This window comes from Salvelinus sp. IW2-2015, linkage group LG33 (assembly GCF_002910315.2).
Source record: "Salvelinus sp. IW2-2015 linkage group LG33, ASM291031v2, whole genome shotgun sequence".
Taxonomy (NCBI): domain Eukaryota; kingdom Metazoa; phylum Chordata; class Actinopteri; order Salmoniformes; family Salmonidae; genus Salvelinus; species Salvelinus sp. IW2-2015.
The window spans coordinates 7,868,433-7,886,372 of NC_036872.1; the positions used below are offsets into that span (position 1 = coordinate 7,868,433).

At 44.9% G+C, this 17,940-nt stretch overlaps 1 protein-coding gene across 9 annotated transcripts in view; it reads left to right on the top strand.

Moving 5' to 3' along the window:
* Positions 1-17,940, top strand: part of LOC111957851 (acetyl-CoA carboxylase 2) — a 42,539-nt gene that overhangs the window by 16,631 nt on the left and 7,968 nt on the right. For 4 of the 9 annotated variants that reach the window (XM_023978883.2, XM_023978882.2, XM_023978885.2 and 1 more), the window contains 35 exons: positions 96-246; positions 365-468; positions 3,229-3,310; positions 3,503-3,648; positions 3,785-3,935; positions 4,060-4,194; positions 4,509-4,655; positions 4,954-5,142; positions 5,821-5,921; positions 6,030-6,118; positions 6,230-6,354; positions 6,661-6,774; positions 6,966-7,079; positions 7,170-7,259; positions 7,354-7,472; positions 8,684-8,707; positions 9,279-9,419; positions 9,822-9,924; positions 10,239-10,349; positions 10,597-10,653; positions 11,133-11,174; positions 11,300-11,515; positions 11,708-11,863; positions 12,083-12,286; positions 12,561-12,716; positions 12,815-12,937; positions 13,097-13,366; positions 14,033-14,130; positions 14,481-14,601; positions 14,730-14,840; positions 15,987-16,130; positions 16,416-16,536; positions 16,749-16,845; positions 17,227-17,323; positions 17,550-17,685. In XM_023978883.2, coding sequence (XP_023834651.1) covers positions 96-246; positions 365-468; positions 3,229-3,310; positions 3,503-3,648; positions 3,785-3,935; positions 4,060-4,194; positions 4,509-4,655; positions 4,954-5,142; positions 5,821-5,921; positions 6,030-6,118; positions 6,230-6,354; positions 6,661-6,774; positions 6,966-7,079; positions 7,170-7,259; positions 7,354-7,472; positions 8,684-8,707; positions 9,279-9,419; positions 9,822-9,924; positions 10,239-10,349; positions 10,597-10,653; positions 11,133-11,174; positions 11,300-11,515; positions 11,708-11,863; positions 12,083-12,286; positions 12,561-12,716; positions 12,815-12,937; positions 13,097-13,366; positions 14,033-14,130; positions 14,481-14,601; positions 14,730-14,840; positions 15,987-16,130; positions 16,416-16,536; positions 16,749-16,845; positions 17,227-17,323; positions 17,550-17,685 — 4,385 coding nt within the window. The remainder of the gene's footprint in view (positions 1-95; positions 247-364; positions 469-3,228; positions 3,311-3,502; positions 3,649-3,784; positions 3,936-4,059; positions 4,195-4,508; positions 4,656-4,953; positions 5,143-5,820; positions 5,922-6,029; positions 6,119-6,229; positions 6,355-6,660; positions 6,775-6,965; positions 7,080-7,169; positions 7,260-7,353; positions 7,473-8,683; positions 8,708-9,278; positions 9,420-9,821; positions 9,925-10,238; positions 10,350-10,596; positions 10,654-11,132; positions 11,175-11,299; positions 11,516-11,707; positions 11,864-12,082; positions 12,287-12,560; positions 12,717-12,814; positions 12,938-13,096; positions 13,367-14,032; positions 14,131-14,480; positions 14,602-14,729; positions 14,841-15,986; positions 16,131-16,415; positions 16,537-16,748; positions 16,846-17,226; positions 17,324-17,549; positions 17,686-17,940) is intronic. The other 5 variants (XM_023978884.2, XM_023978887.2, XM_070437124.1 and 2 more) reach the window with 3 other exon arrangements.

Here is a 17,940-nt window from a genome sequence, read left to right on the forward strand (position 1 = left end):
TTCCGTTTGGAATGCAGCATGAGTTAATGGTGTGTGTTGGTGTCTTACTGTACCTGGGTGGTGATAGTGGTGGTTGTTACTGTGTGGTGGTGCAGGAACATGGTGGTAGCCATGAAGGAGCTGTGTATCCGGGGGGACTTCAGGACTACGGTGGAGTACCTCATCAAGCTGCTGGAGACAGAGAGCTTCAGGAACAACGACATCGACACCGGCTGGCTGGATAATCTCATCGCTGATAAAGTTCAGGTAGAGGGCACCCTTGTGAAGTATGAATGTGAATCTTAACCATTTCAATCCTGTAAATCTACAGTTTGTGAAAACAAATCTTCTAACGTGCTTGTGTGTGGCGTGTTTTCCCCCGAAGGCAGAGAGGCCAGACACCATGCTGGGCGTTGTCTGTGGGTCTTTACACGTGGCGGACGCCAGCTTCAGGAAGAGCATGTCTGACTTCCTGCACTCACTGGAAAGGTATCCCTACTACTTTACTTTACTGACTTTATTGTCCCCTTGGGGACATTTTGTCGCAGTGTCATGTACACGTTTAAATAATAAAACAAATTGACAATACAACTTTCATAACAGTTACATACCAATAAAAAGAGACTAGCCTGCTGGCCTTACTGAGTCGATAGGAACATTAGCCCGAGCTATTTAGGAGGGATATCACACCTGGCACAAATGATTGCCTAGTTGTGGTTTTCCTGCTGAGGGGTGCCCTATGCCTGCCCCCAGAGGGGAGTAGTTCAAAGTCCGGGTACAGGGGGTGGCTTGGGTCTAAAATGATTTTGTGAGCCTTGCAGAGGGCCCTGACCTTAAAGATCTCCTCCAGGCCTGTCTGTTTGACTCCATGTACCTTGCTTACTGTGGCAGCATATTTCTCTGGCTGACAGTGGCATTGCCAAACCAACAAACAATACAAAAAGTTAAAACCCTCTCATTGAAAGATTTGTAAAACAGAGTCCGTATAGTCGTCTACATTGAAAGATCCCAGCGTTTTGAGAAAGTACAGTCTGACTCTTTTTGTAGATCAGGTCTGTACATTTACTCCACTGAAGCTTATTGTCCAAGAGGACACCCAGATATTTGTATTTTTTATGTTCTGACCTCTGATAGATGTTGCAGAGGTAGGTGTTGTTCGCTTCCTGAAGTCGACGCACATCTCTTGGGTCTTGTTGGTATTGAGGACCAAGTGTGATTCGTCACACCACTCTACAAAGTCATTTAGGACCGGGCCATGCTATTCCTCGTCATCATGCAACAGGCTGATCAAGGCAGTGTCATCAGTGAACTTAACGAGGTGTCTGTCAGGATGGGAACTAGTACAACTATTAGTGTACAGGAGTGGGGACAAAACACATCCTTGAGGAGAGCCTGTGTTGGTGGTGTGTATGTCTGACACGTGGGGACCTACTTTGACCCGCTGTGACCTCTGGCTCAGGAAGTCCAACAGCCACACAACCAGGCAGAAGAAAAGTAAACAAACAGAACTCTGACATGGGATTTGGCACCCTCTAGATGTCTATAGACCATGTTGAGGAGTGTAAGAATGGCATAATCAACTCCTCTGCTGGGCTGATCTAACTAGCTGAAGGCCTAAAAACAAAAAAGAGAACCATTTTAAAATATACTGTGTCCGTAAAATATGTACAGTTGAAGTCGGAAGTTTACACACACTTAGGTTGGAGTCATTAACTTGTTTTTCAACAACTGCACATTTCTTTTTAACAAACTATGGTTTTGGCAAGTTGGCTAGGACATCTACTTTGTGCATGACACAAGTCATTTTTCCAACAATTGTTTACAGACAGATTATTTCACTATCACAATTCCAGTGGGTCAGAAGTTTACATACACTAAGTTGACTGTGCCTTTTTAAACAGCTTGGAAAATTCCAGAAAATGATGTCATGGCTTTAGAAGCTTCTGATAGGCTAATTGACATTTGAGTCAATTGGAGGTTGAACAGAGGTTGTATTTCAAGGCCTACCTTCAAACTCAGTGCCTCTTTGCTTGATATCATGGGAAAATCAAAAGAAATCAGCCAAGACCTCAGAAAAGTTTGTAGACCTCCACAAGTCTGGTTCATCCTGGGGGGAGAAATTTCCAATCACCTGAAGGTACCACGTTTATCTGTACAAACAATAGTACGCAAGCATAAACACCAAGGGACCATGCAGCTGTCATACCGCTCAGGAAGGGGACGCGTTCTGTCTCCTAGAGATGAACGTACTTTGGTGCGAAAAGTGCAAATCAATCCCAGAACAGCAAAAAACCTTGTGAAGATGCTGGAGGAAACAGGTACAAAAGTATCTATATCCACGGTAAAACGCGTCCTATAATGACATAACCTGAAAGGCCGCTCAGCAAGGAAGAAGCCACTGCGCCAAAACCGCCATAAAAAAGCTGACTACGGTTTGCAATTGCACATGGGGACAAAGATCTTTTAAACTCAGATTCACAATTCCTTGCGTACTATTGTTTGTACAGATGAACGTGGTACCTTCAGGCGTTTGAAATTGTTCCCAAGGATGAACCAGACTTGTGGAGGTCTACAATTTTTTTTTCTGAGGTCTTGGCTGATTACTTTTGATTTTCCCATGATGTCATGCAAAGAGGCACTGAGTTTGAAGGTAGGCCTTGAAATACATCCACAGGTACACCTTCAAATGACTCAAATGATGCCAATTAGCCTATCAGAAGCTTCTAAAGCCATGACATCATTTTCTGGAATTTTCCAAGCTGTTTAAAGGCACAGTCTACTTAGTGTATGTAAACTTCTGACCCACTGGAATTGTGATACAGTGAATGATAAGTGAAATAATCTGTCTGTAAACAATTGTTGGAAAAATGACTTGTGTCATGCACAAAGTAGATGTCCTAACCGACTTGTCAAAACCATAGTTTGTTAACAAGAAATTTGTGGTGTGGTTGAAAAACGAGTTTTAATGACTCCAACCTAAGTGTATGTAAACGTCCGACTTCAACTGTACGTATTTTACACACAGTGTGTTTTAAAATGGTTATCTTTTTTTGTTTTTAGTCCTTCAGCTAGTTAGATCGTCTATCTACCATATTTCTTACACCAATCCTATGCTTTTAAATCCTTGGCGGGGAGCGAACACCTCTGTAAGCAGCAAGAGAATCTCAATGTCTCCCTATCCTGTCTTATTACTGTAATGCTTGTTCTATGTACTTTTCTAAATCCAGTATGTGAAATGTCTTCTTGTAGAGGCCAGGTGCTGCCTGCAGCCAGTCTGCTGAATACTGTTGATGTGGACCTGATCTACGAGGGGGTCAAATACTGCCTCAAGGTAGGAGGACCTGATATTACACCTCTCTCATTCTCTGTCATGACTGAACTTCCTCATTCTCTCAGGGACAAATCCTAACCAGTCAAGGTTTCACTTAGTCGCCCATTGACATCAGTGCATGACTAAGTGAAAATGTGTCTTAAGAGGAAGTTATCAACCAATTCAACCCCAACTATGTTTTATGACTGACAGGTAGCTCGCCAGTCCCCCACTACGTACGTCATCATCATGAACGGCTCGGACATCGAGATCGACGTCCACCGGCTGAGCGACGGCGGGCTCCTCCTCTCCTACAACGGCAGCAGCTACACCACCTACATGAAGGAGGAAGTGGACAGGTGAGACTTCCTGTTCATCTCAAATCCGAATGGATGGATGGACTGGCCATTAAGTCGATACTTTCTAAATGGTCATAATTTGTCTCACTTGGGAGTTGATGCTCCGTCATGAACGTATGCCTTTGTAACCCTCTAGCTACCGGATCACTGTTGGCAACAAGACGTGTGTGTTTGAGAAGGAGAGGGACCCCACGGTGCTGAGGTCGTCCTCTGCTGGTAAACTCCTGCAATACCTAGTGGAAGATGGAGGCCATATCTGCGCCGGGAACTCGTATGCGGAGATCGAGGTGAGCAGAGGGTTCCATGAGAACATACTGTATGTTTACCAGTTTGGGTATGACAATTTAGATCCTCATTAGATTGGTAGTGTGTGTGTGAGCACATGGACTGACTTCTGCGTTATGGTTGCAGGTGATGAAGATGGTGATGACGCTGACGGTGGTGGTGTCGGGCTGTGTCCACTATGTGAAGAGGCACGGGGCGGTGCTGGAGCCTGGCTGTGTGGTGGCCAGATTGGACCTGGATGATCCCAGCAACATCCAACCAGCAAGTCACCCATTCACCAACTTCTATACAACTCTGGCAACCTATCCCCTATATACTGCACTTGGCCTATATAGGGAACAGGGTGCCATTTCGGACACAGCCTTTAATACAGCTATTATAGGAGGCAGCCTTTTTAGGAAATATCATGTAATACGATACAAATCACATAGTACAAAAAAATGATGCTATACGTTTAAAACATACGTCATGTAAATCGCACGCCTTCGGTCAGTCAATCGCAGGGTGGCTTGGTGGTCAGGTCCACATTTGGAGGCTGTTTTTATCCGAACCCTATCTTCCTGTGCATCTCCTAGGTGGAGCTGAACACGGCCTCCTTCCCGGCCCAGCAGCCACTGCCCATCGTGGGGGAGAAGCTCCACCAGATCTTCCACATGGTCCTGGAGAACCTGGTCAAGGTCATGGCCGGCTACTGCCTCACCGAGCCCTACTTCAGCAACAAGGTGAGGGCCTCCACCCACTGCAGCTGTGCAGCGCGTACCAATACAGTGGCTTACTGCGTTATTCTAGTTCGTCGTTATTAGCAGACGATCAGATCTCACAACATCCCAAAGAAGTGCTTTAAGTTCTCTGAAACCACATCATTCTTGGATGATTTCTATAAAGACGTGTATGGAACGCAGGCAATAGAATGGCATGCCTTGTGCACAGTGTCGAATAGGGATGTCGGTCAAGCTGTGGGACGGGGGTGTGATATTGGGGGGTGTGATGGCAGCATGTCCCCCCCCCTCCTGCCTGCAGGTGAAGAAGTGGGTAGACACCCTGATGAAGACCCTGCGGGACCCCTCGCTGCCCCTGCTGGAGCTCCAGGAGTTAATGACCAGCGTGGCCAGCCGCATCCCGCCCAGCGTCGAGAAGGCCATCCGCAAGGTCATGGCCCAGTACGCCAGCAACATCACCTCGGTGCTCTGCCAGTTCCCCAGCCAGAGGGTGGGTGACTTAGCCTTAAGCTATAGCTAACGCTCAAAGTATCTGAAACTTTTCTAATGGTGTGTATTTGAATCAGGGGTTGGAACCGGTTCAGGGAACAGAACCGAAAACTGGAAAATAACTATTTTTTGAAGAACGAAAACAGAACTGGGAACGAAGTTCCTCCATATTAGCCACTAGTATATAGGAATCTAGTAGTATATAAATAATTATGGAATTCAGTGAAGTAATGTTCGGCCTACTGCTAATATCCTAAACGCATTATAATGCAAGTCATATCGTGAAGCCCAGCGCTTCAAGCCAAGCCTCCTCCGTGCCCGCCCGTCTCTTTCGCTCTCTCCCCACCCTGCAGAATTTCAGTCGCATCTCCGCCCAGCACTTGTCTGTATGAGTCAAGCATGTAAACAACTAGCTTTCCCGGTCTATAGAGCAGTTTTCTATCTCCACTGATTGGTGGAGTAATTTAATGCGCAAAATGTAAAAACTGTTGCTTTTTGTAGTTAAAGGAACAATATACACGGGTACCCTTTTTTCTGGTTCAAACCGGTTCAGGACTTTGTTATGCTGGTCAGAACAGTGGAACGAAACGATTGGAAAATAAGTTTGGTTCCAACCCCTGATCTGAACCCAGGTCTGCTCTACAGTACACTTGGTGAATTGGTTTCCCATCCATTTCAGATTGCCTGTATCTTGGACAGCCACGCAGCCACCCTTCAGAAGAAGGCCGACCGGGAAGTGTTCTTCATGAACACTCAGAGTATCGTCCAGCTGGTGCAGAGGTCGCACTTCTCTTATTTCATTATCTGAATCATCCCTCCATGACATGTACGACTTCAGATAGGATGATGGATTTGGATTGTAATAGTGGGTGGATGAATTTGTCACAGGTACCGCAGTGGAATCCGAGGATACATGAAGTCTGTGGTGCTGGATCTGCTCAAGTGTTACCTTCAGGTGGAGATGCAGTTCCAACAAGGTGATTTGGTGTGTCACTGTGGATATAATCGAGACAATATCCTGCTGTTTATGACTTCTTTTATATCGCGGTGATGCATTGTATGGCCAATTTTTTTTTTTGTGTGAACAGCTCACTACGACAAGTGTGTGATCAACCTGAGGGAGCAGTACAAGCCTGACATGACCCCTGTGCTGGAGAGCATCTTTTCTCACGCTCAGGTCTCCAAGAAGAACATCCTGGTCACCATACTCATCGTAAGCCTACTCTCTCTCTCTCTCAGCTAAACACCCACAGCTTCGTGTCCACTTGATGAATAACAATGAAATGAAGCTTAAACATAAATTCAATAAAAAGGAAACTGCATTGCGCTAATGTTTTTGCTTTTTTGGAGGGGTCAACCAACGCTGGATAATGAAACCACACTTTTTTTTTTAAAGTGTAATTTTTTCAGTGTTAACACTGCAGTTTCCCTTCATTGGCAATTGATGGTGACGGGGACATGTTTCAAGACTCACCAATGCTAATAGGGAGTGTGCTGTGTGTACCCTGGTGACGTTTAGGATCAGCTGTGTGGGCGGGACCCCACCCTAGCAGACGAGCTGATGGTCATCCTGAACGAGCTCACACAGCTCAACAAGATGGAGAACTCAAAGGTGGCACTGCGTGCCAGACAGGTACGTTTCGCAACCGTTTGTACTGAATGATGTTTTCGCACAGCGGAGTGTACCGTTCTTCGACATTCTAAGACCCCCAGTCAGTCTGGTAAGATGGTAGATATTATTCACTTAGATGGGCACTACATATTGTAGTTTAGTAGCTTCAAAACAACATTCTGAATATTGATGGACAAGTGTGTATTTTGCAGGTTTTGATCGCTTCCCATCTGCCCTCTTATGAACTGAGGCACAACCAGGTGGAGTCCATCTTTCTGTCTGCCATCGACATGTATGGACACCAGTTCTGCCCAGAGAACCTGAAGGTGAGCGTCACGATTTTTCCAAAACAGCATTTTTTTGTTTGTTATACTTCCGTAAGATCCGAAGGATAATATGTCTTTACTCCTCGGCAGAAACTCATCCTGTCTGAGACATCCATTTTTGACGTCTTGCCCAATTTCTTCTACCACACTAACCGGGTGGTGTGCATGGCTGCCTTGGAGGTGAGCAAAGTGAACAGCATATAAACCTGACATGGCTTCGTCCTGATGTAGATTTGAGCTAAAATGTTTGCCTACCGTGGTCCCCTACCTATAGGTGTACGTGCGAAGGGGCTACATTGCTTACGAGCTGAACAGCCTCCAGCATCACCAGTTGCAGGACGGGACGTGTGCCGTAGACTTTCAGTTCATGTTGCCGTCGTCCCACCCCAACAGGTACCCAACCACCGCAGACACCAGTTCTCTACCAGCGTCACAAAGCAGCTCTACAACAAACGTAACCTACAATGTCCCAACTCTGGAGTTGCCACTTTCAATACAAGGCGTCCATAGCTGCCACTATCCCTGGTAATAAAGTCTGAGTTGAGATGGAAGGGACAGGGTGGGCGCAATTTGAAATAGACAGGAAAGACTGTTAGTTTACAACCTAAAGTTACAACTGTGCCATTATGATAACTGTGTTGTTAATGAAAAGAAAGTTGGTTATATTTAGTTAGCTAATTTACTTTTCACCACAAGGATTTGAATTATTCTCAAGCGATGGGAATGGAAATCTTTTGTGTATTTGTTAGTGAATGAGCCAATCGTTGTATTTTATACTTTTTTTTTTGGTTGGTATGTCTTTATGCCATTTCTCTGCAGTCCAGTTTTTCTCTGGTTCTCATTGATTTGCTCCTGTTTCCCATTTCTCCCCATCAACAAGCGAGAGATTCACCCGAGTGATTCACTCAGCGCGCGCCAACACGTAATCCACTCAACTCTACATGCTCAGCATCTCTGAGAACGTGTTGCTCAATCTCTATACTGAGAGCACTAATAGGGCCTGTAAAACCCTGGTCATGGTACAGTCTGTGTGCTGTTTCCTTTTGTGTAGAGCAGTAGATCATCTTCTGACACCCCCATAACCCTCTCCCCTTTGGGACAAGCCCTTCAATGTAATCGTTTCTCCACTGCCATTTTGGGGCAAACCGTCAGACGTAAGTAAACTATCGAAATGGACTCTCGATGCCAAAGCTCTAATTCCACAAACCAGGAAACTGACTTCCTTTTTTGTTTAAAAAATGTCTTACGGGTTTTTTTTTTAAAGGAGATTTTCACAGTTGTGAAAATTCAATTCACTGAAAGTCAGGCCCAATTGCAAAGGATTGACTTTCGGCTTTCCCCTCTGCTCTATTCTGTCTTGTTAGAAGTCAGGTTTTGTAATTGCAACTTGATAAATCACAATGGATCTCAATCACATCCAGTAGTTAAAATAAAATTACCCATTTGCTGCTTTTAACATTTTAACTTCAGAATGGTTTTTCATGGTCATTATTAATGTGCAAAGCTAGAGTATGCCATCAAGTGCTTTGAAACTAATAAGAATGCATTGTGGTCAAGGTTGATCATCCACTGCTTACATTCACCTGTCAATGATCTGATTTCAGAGGGAGCAGCCCTACTCTGAACAGGTAGAGTACAGCTCCTCCTTCCAGGCAGCCTGCCACACTGTCTGGCTCCGTCTGTGTATGTCTCCTAGCAATGCATGGCTGAATGCGCTGTTTTTCTCTTCCCCCATCTTTAAAAAAAAAACACAAACCTCTGCCGAAGGACTCCTCCAACACGTCCTTCCTAATTTATATTCTTCACATTTTTTTTTGTTTTTGTTGCCTTTCTCAACTTTCATAGAGATGTAGCTTTTGAGAAGCATATGTACTTTGTCTGACCTACTGTTTGCAATGTGTGTTTTTAAACCCTTTTTTTTGTGACAAAAAGCACATTCTATATTCTCCAGTTGCATATTTGACCCTCATAGGCCACTATAGTAATCTGCCACAACTCTTTCAATCAACCATAGTCAGTTATACACAATCAGTCTGTTCATTTCAAACGTATTATCAAACAAAACATGTCTAGAAAACAAAGATATTGCTGTCTGTTATGCTTTGTGGAAAGAAAACAGGTACAGTATGCTATACCATTGCTCCCAGTGCTCACCCCAACCCTACCCAGGAGTCACCAGTGTGTCGTCCCTTCCCTCAGGTTGGCGATGCCGGTGAACAGTGTGGGACAGTTTGAGATGAGGCGGCAGGGTAGCGAACTCTTCCTAGATGGGGCGTTCTCTCCCCCCTGTCAGCGCATGGGAGCCATGGTGGCCTTCCAGTGTTTCGAAGACTTCAAAAGGTAAAAAAACACAGATCAACTCTTGGATGTCTGGTAATATGGGGTAATAATAAGCCTTGTCCGAGACCTGAGGCGCGTTCAACTAGGCTTGTTTGCAGCGAACATGTTGCCACAATTTCAGTTGAACGATTTGAATGAACATTCCAAAATGTTACGGTGAAACATCAAACGGCTACTTTTTTTGTAAGGATTACTGTGGCTTACTAGCGACAATATTCAAACTGTAAACGACTTAGCTATTCCTACTAAATATATCAGAAAGTCTGTGGCCACTTGATTCATTTTAGTGGCAGTTTAGACCCGAAACAGACATTTACGTTCGCGGCACACAATCTTCTCAGACTGTTAGCGAACAGTCGCGGCTAACACAAAACAAATGGAATATTGGGTGTGTGTGTGCAGGAACTTTGATGAGGTCATCTCCAGTTTTGCTGACCCGCTCCTGGAGAGCCCGCTTTTCCCCGAGGCCTGCTCCAATCAGTTCTACGAGGAGGATAACTGCAAGGTGACCGTGTGATGGGATGGTGTTAGAGGCTTTATGGAATTGTTGCTTCTGGGGGTGCTCTCAAGCCACAAGGGGTCTACTAAATGGACAGAAATATTGTCGATAAAATACCTCCATTAGAACGACAACAAAAATATATTGTTTGCCTAAAACGAACCATTTGTTTAATTAGATAAGAACTGAATATTATATAATATTGATATCTTTGCATATGAACTATACAGCTACAATCTGAGTTTTTTTTTTTTGGTATACGAGGTGAAGGCTGACATTTCTCACTAAGCTGTGATTGATTATTTCCCCGTGCTCTCCAGCAGAACAAGAAGGAGAACCCCATCCACATCATCAATGTGTCCATCAAGTCGGCGGACACAGAGGATGACGATACCTTGGTCACAGCCTTCGCTGCCTTCGCCCAGTCTAAGGTCAGCAGCACGGTTCATCCCACCAAGCTCTCACAGTGTAATTGTGTCGGGGCTTTTTTCCTCATAGGGGTGAATCCTAGCTTCTGCTCAACGTTGAATTTCAACTTAGTCTCCCATTTGACCTCAACACAGGATTAAGTGAATATTTGACTTAAGTGGAAGTTAGGATTCCCTTTCATTATTATCCCAGTATGTCCTATGATTTCTGCACTAGGATTATACTTGATTTGATCATTTCTTATTACAGAAAGTGTTACTCTTTGAGCACGGCATCCGAAGGATCACGTTTTTAGTCGCACAGAGGGTAAGATGTTTCTACGAGACCGTTTTGAAATAGCCTCCTAATCTCGCAAGCTTCCATTCTGTTACATGGAATCCATGTAGCGAAACGGATTGTAAGTTCGCGAGATCGAGATGGTCATACGAGGCTACATTTTGAAAAATCCCTTTGCTGTTGTTGAATACGACTGTGAATAGTGCTCTGTCATCTCTTAATATTAAACTGATTTGACTTACTATTAACTTAATTTGAATCTACTTTGGATTTACTATTAATATCCTATTAACTTAATATTAACTTACTATTAAACTATGGCTAATAAAAGCAGGGTCGTTTCCATTAGTGCACACCGCAGCAAAGCGTTTTGCAAAAGAAAACGAAAACGAGCATTTCTTATTGGACAACTTCAGGTAGTCCCTCTCTGTTTCCGTCAATTTTCTTCCTTTTGGTGCCTAATGAATACGACCAACATGAATCTAATTTTCCTCTTTGATTTTTACCAGAGGGAATTTCCCAAGTTCTTCACTTTCAGAGCCAGAGACGGGGTAAAAAAACAACTTCTTTACAATTATTATTTTTTAACAATAACTAGACATTTGTTATACATGAACAGCCTTAAAACACTAGTAAACCCACTCGCTCTCCACCTGTGTGCGTGTCTCTCTCCCAGTTTCAGGAGGACCGTATCTACAGGAACCTAGAGCCTGCTCTGGCCTTCCAGCTGGAGCTGAACCGCATGCGTAACTTTGACCTGACGGCCGTGCCCTGTGCCAACAGCAAGATGCACCAGTACCTGGGTGCCGCTCGCGTGCAGGGGGGCGCTGAGGTCACAGACTACCGCTACTTCATCCGAGCCATCATGCGCCACTCTGACCTCATCACAAAGGTACGGGGGGGGGGGGGGAATAAATGCCCACACGAGCGCAAGAGTGCAGGGGTGGAAGGAGGCCCCTTACAAAAAGGGTGTTAAAAATACATGTATTGATTTTGCTCCCTTACATTGAAGATAAATCATTTGTGTCTTGCTTGGAATATTACTTTTCGCTCAAAACGCTAGCACCCCTTTCTCTCTGTCCAGGAAGCGTCATTTGAGTACCTACAGAACGAGGGTGAGCGTCTTCTCCTGGAGGCTATGGATGAGCTGGAGGTGGCCTTCAGCAACACCAAATGGCGCACCGACTGCAACCACATCTTCCTCAACTTTGTCCCGACCGTCATCATGGACCCCTCCAAGGTCCGTGTGCCTCTGCTCTCTGTGCTGTTGGCTCCTCCTGGACAAGGGATTTTGATGACAATCCATCAACTTAAAGGGGGCTATATAAAAAATATTTGTAAAAAGCATATTGTTTGCCAAACACAAAGGATTGTGGGGTTTCATGAGCTAGTTAAAGTGATCAATGTTATATCATGTGTATATGAACTACAGTATGTCTTGCCACTCTCTGTCCTGTAGATTGAGGAGTCTGTGCGCTCCATGGTGATGCGTTACGGCAGTAGGCTGTGGAAGCTCCGGGTGCTCCAGGCCGAGCTCAAGATCAACATCCGGCTGACGCCCACTGGGACCGCCATCCCCATCCGTCTGTTCCTCACCAACGAGTCCGGCTACTACCTGGACATCAGCTTGTATAAGGAGGTCACAGACCCCTCAACGGGACAGGTAGGCCGATCAGGAAGAGCACTTATAAACCGGCACGCAGGCTGGGATCAGCTCACTGACACAGATTGGTGCATGACGCACAGCCAGAGAAAGTGTTGAATTAGCAGTGCAGCAGGGTCTACAATTTGCTAAACGCTTCACAGGTTATTCCTGAAGACTATATGGATGCTTCACAAATCATTTAGAAACACTTCTTTCTATTTCAGTTTCTCTATCCGTTCGATGCAATGAGCTGCAGCTGACAACTGACCTCCGTCTCCCCTCTGACCTCTAGATCATGTTCCAGTCGTACGGGGACAAGCAGGGCCCTCTGCACGGCATGCTCATCAACCATCCCTATGTCACCAAGGACCTGCTGCAGTCCAAACGCTTCCAGGCCCAGACCTTGGGCACCACCTACGTCTACGACTTCCCAGAGATGTTCCGACAGGTGGGGTTCCTCTCTCTCTCTTTTTGACACTTGACCCTTTTTAACTGCAGGGACTTTGTTTGTTTTTTATCTGTTTTTTTACCTTTTGTGTCTCATAGGCCCTCTTTAAGCTTTGGGGTCCGGGGGACAGCTACCCTAAAGACGTGCTGATGTGCACCGAGCTGGTGCTGGACCCGCATGACCGACTGGTGCAGATGAACCGCCTGCCTGGGGACAACGAGGTAGAGCACATAGCGTGCTCACGTGGATTGGAACGACAACATATTCTAGTGTTACAGAGACGAGCAGGGCCATCTTTGTTTTAAAACCCCCTATGTTGTCCTGAAACCCCCCCTGGCAATCCTGAATACTCTACTTGGCTCTCTATCCCTCTCTCCCAGGTGGGAATGGTAGCCTTCCGGATGCGGATGAAGACGCCAGAGTATCCCGAGGGCCGCGATATCATCGTCATCTGCAACGACATCACCTACATGATTGGCTCGTTCGGGCCCCAGGAGGACCAGCTGTTCCTGCGGGCATCGGAGATGGCCCGGGCCGAGGGCATTCCACGCATCTACATCTCAGCCAACAGCGGGGCGCGCATCGGCCTGGCCGAGGAGATACGACACATGTTCCAGGTTGCCTGGACCGACCCCCAGGACCCTTACAAGGTGACTTATCACCAGTCACTACTTAACAGTAGATTCTACAGTGTACGTAAGACCTTTTTTACAAGGACTGTTCAGTTGAGCACCTGCTACTGCGTTGTCTTCAGTGGCCTTGTAAAAAGGTCTTTGGGTGCAGGGTTTTGACTTGTAAGGGCATACCATGCGACCATGTACTTTATTTTAGTCTACTTGGTACATATTTTCTTAACTCTTCTTGAACTGCACTGTCGGTTAAGGGCTTATAAGTAAGCATTTCACGTTAAAGTTTACACTTGTTGTATTCGGCGTATGTGACAAATAAAGTTTGATTTGAAAAGTGGGGAAAAACACTCGCTGGAAATGGTCATTAGAAATGTAATTGATTTGCAGCAGCAGAGGTCACTGCAATGCAAATTACTTTTCTAAATTTTTAAATTTTTCTGACTTAATGTTATTTCTTCCGTCTGTGTGACACTGGCAAAGCTGATTTGTTACCATGTGCTGGCGGCATGGTCTACTGTGTCGGGCAACCTGACTGGTGGTTTGAGAGTGGGTGTGATTGATTTTCTCTGTGGGGCATAATGGCAAGGTGTAATCCTGTTGTAACCTCTTATCAGCCTCTACACAGACATGCCCTGTTTCTGTGTCAGCCCACTTTCTTGGAACTGATGACTGTTTGTTTGTCTCTAGGGTTTCAAGTATCTGTACCTGACGCCCCAGGACTACACCCGCATCAGCTCCACCAACGCTGTCCACTGCCACCACGTGGAGGAGGGCGGAGAGTCCAGGTGGCGCACGCACGCCCTTCACCTGAGGAGTATACAACCAAAGCAGGATCAATTAGTTAGCCAGCTGACTTTGAAAAGCAACCAGTATAACTATTGATTTGATGCGCCTTTTTTTTTTTTAAATGCTCAACTTAGTCTAATTGAAAAGACATATCTATACCCATTTTCAAGCTTATCTTGAAATATCAAAAATATTATGGCAGGTCATCCGGCTAACTCCTTGAACCTGCTTTGTAGTATACCCCTCTGGTGCTAGTCACCCTTATCAACTAGCACAGCTAACAAAGACAGTGTGGTATCCCAGAGGTTCGCTGACTCTCTCTCTCCCCATCCCGTCGACTGGACTCCAGGTACATCATCACTGACATCATAGGGACCGAAGACGGTCTTGGGGTGGAAAACCTGAGAGGATCAGGTACCATCGCCGGGGAGTCTTCCAAGGCCTACGATGAGATCATCACCATCAGCATGGTCAGGAGGACACACACACACACACACACACATCTCTTTGTCTGGTGTTAGGCATAGCATGCCTCGTGGCTTATCTAACGACCTGGGTTATGTTGAAGCCATGGTACTGTATGTCCTGGGTACTGCAGGTGACGTGCCGTGCCATTGGGATCGGGGCTTATCTAGTGCGTCTGGGGCAGCGGGTCATCCAGGTGGAGAACTCCCACATCATTCTGACCGGGGCTGGAGCCCTCAACAAGGTATGTCTCTGTCCCGTCTGCTTGGATTCATCATGCGTTTTAGAACTCTGAGACTTACACAAGAAGTAAACACAGGCCCACTGTTAGGATAACTATGGAGCCCGTATGTTCAAAATAATATATGAAAATATGTTTTTTACCTAAAATACCCCTCTAACCCTCATACTACCAACATAATTTACATACATGGGTATGTAAACTTGGGTCATTTTGACAAGCAACAATCGTCAATTAACTTGATAATAATTAAGACCTCATTAAACATAAATAATGTTATCAGATTTTTTTCAAATATCAAAACTGACTTATTTTAGCCAAATTTAGTTAATTTGTTAACCACATTAGTACTAAAAAGCTAATTTACCATTTGACTGTAGTATCATTTTGTTTTTCAGAATTTTGAAGTAAATATTCATTTTGACATAATGAGCTAAAAAAACGACTGCATTTTAAAGGGGCGGTACATCAAAAATGTAAATATACATAATTTTATTGACAGTGTTTAATCCATTGATCATGAGACAATTACCGAAAATATGGCTTAATTTTATTTATTTACTTATCGCGAAGCCAGCATTAGCATCGCTTCTAGTGAAACAATGGGAGTGGTAGGGCCTATGGTAAGATGTTTCTAAAAGCATGCCCAAATCCTCAGTCACTTCAAACCAAATGTTATAGCAACCAAAACACCTTAAAAAGTTGCACATATAGAATTTTGGAGGATATTATAGGAATTCTGGTATTTATAAAATATTTCCCTGTAGAATAACTATGGATAACTTATTTTTATGTCTCCAGAGAAAGCTATATTCAAATAAAGGTCCTATTTATCAAATGACTATCGGCGGATTAGGTGTTTTTGGCCCCAAAGGTCATTTTTAAGTCCATATTGATACAGAAACACTAAACAATTATTTAGATTGGTTGAGAACAAGTTGATTGACAAAGTCATGAAGAATTGAATAAATCACCTTTGGGCTATGATCAAAAATATGACTCGTGTCAAAATGACCCTGGTCAGTAGTATGACGGTTAAGGAGAAGTAGTGAAACCTATTTTAAACCGTTATAACTGCAATGTACTATAATCCTCTGGATATGTGAAGTGTTTCCATTGTCCTTGACAGTGAAGCTGTTGTCGTTACAGGTTCTGGGTCGAGAAGTGTACACCTCCAACAACCAGCTGGGAGGCGTCCAGATCATGCACAACAACGGAGTGACGCACACCACGGTGCCCGATGACTTTGAGGGCGTTTTCACTATCCTGCGGTGGCTCTCCTATATGCCGAAGGTACATTAGAAAAAGAGGAAGACCAGATCGGACCCCATATTCATAAATATTCTCAGAGATGGAGTGCTGATCTAGGATCACATCCCCTCTGTCCATGTTATCATATTCATTATGATCTAATGGACAAAACTGATCAGAGATCAGCACTTTTACTCTGAGACGCCAATTTGGCAAGACAGCCCAAACAGATCTCGGACCAGGCTGAAGATGTACCGTAAGAGGTCAAACTCAGCCGACTAACCCCCAGATAGGAGTTGTCAGAACATTGTTCTACTCTGATTTCAGACCAAGCACTCTCCGGTGCCGGTGATACCACCCAAGGACCCAGTGGAGAGGGAGATCGAGTTCACCCCCACCAAGGCTCCCTATGACCCCCGCTGGCTACTGGCCGGGAGGCCCCACCCCAGTGAGACACACTCTGCAGCATACATAACCCTCTTAACTCTGCCCAGATTCTATTTCCCCCAGCCCCTGAGTGGATAGACATGGCTATGTCACCCAGTGCAGTGTACTGAATATTGAATTAAATAAAGTCCAACTTTTTAAAGTGCATAAAAAAAAATTTGCAATACACTGTACATATTGCTGTCATAGACTATTTTTGTGTGTTGTGTTTAGCTGTAAAAGGAGCCTGGCAGAGTGGATTTTGTGACCATGGCTCATTCATGGAAGTGATGGGGTCTTGGGCCCAGACAGTAGTGGTGGGCAGAGCCAGGTGAGTGTACTGTATAGACACACACACACACGCGCGCAGTATAAATGCTTACAGAAGACATATGGGTAACAATTTCTTAAAACATGCAGGTACAATGCATTATGATGCAGTTTTAATACATTCATGCATTTTAAGACTAGTCATGAGCATGTTTGACCTCGTTACGTCTTATCTCATAATGACCCTTACTAAATATCAGTCATTTCGAGTCAGTTGATACATGGAGCGAGAGACATAACATTTGAATTATTATGTACAATTATGAAGGCTCATAGATGATTATAACAGCTTGTTCAGCGTTATACCTGCAGGATATGGAATCACAGAGATGTAGTAGTTCCGAAGGCAGACTGCCAACTAATTTGTAACGCAACACCACAGGTTAGGTGGGATTCCCCTTGGCGTCATCGCTGTGGAAACACGCACCGTTGAGGTGGCTATCCCGGCCGATCCAGCAAACTTGGATTCTGAGGCCAGAGTGAGTGGGCTTTGTGTCCTCCATTATATGTTGTGTTCTTGTGCCGTATGCCAAGGTGACATGTTAGTAAACCATCATGAGTTAAGTTTTGATGCCTTTGATCATTTTCGAAAAGGGAAACATGATCTGACAAGGTAATGCAGACTCATTCGACACCTGCAACAGAGTTTAACATCCCTCTGTGTGTGTCTCGCACTCACTCTCACTCACTCACTCACTCACTCAGCTGGTGCAGCAGGCCGGCCAGGTGTGGTTTCCGGACTCTGCCTTCAAGACGGCCCAGGCCATCCGTGACTTCAACCGTGAGCGGCTGCCTCTGATGGTGTTCGCCAACTGGAGAGGCTTCTCCGGGGGAATGAAGGGTACTGACTGGCCAACCTGGGATCAAATGCTATTCAAAATCATTTCAAATACTGTATCTGTGCTGGATTGAGTTTGCCTGTTGCAATGGGACTACTAGGACATCTCAAGTGCAAGTCATGCTCACCTGGCACTCCAGCCAGACTAAAGCAAATGCTCAATGCATTTGTAAGATTTCAAATAGTATTTGAACCCTAGTCTGATACTGACTGGAAAACCCCCACCACAGCACAGCGTTTTTTTTCCCTTCAAAATCT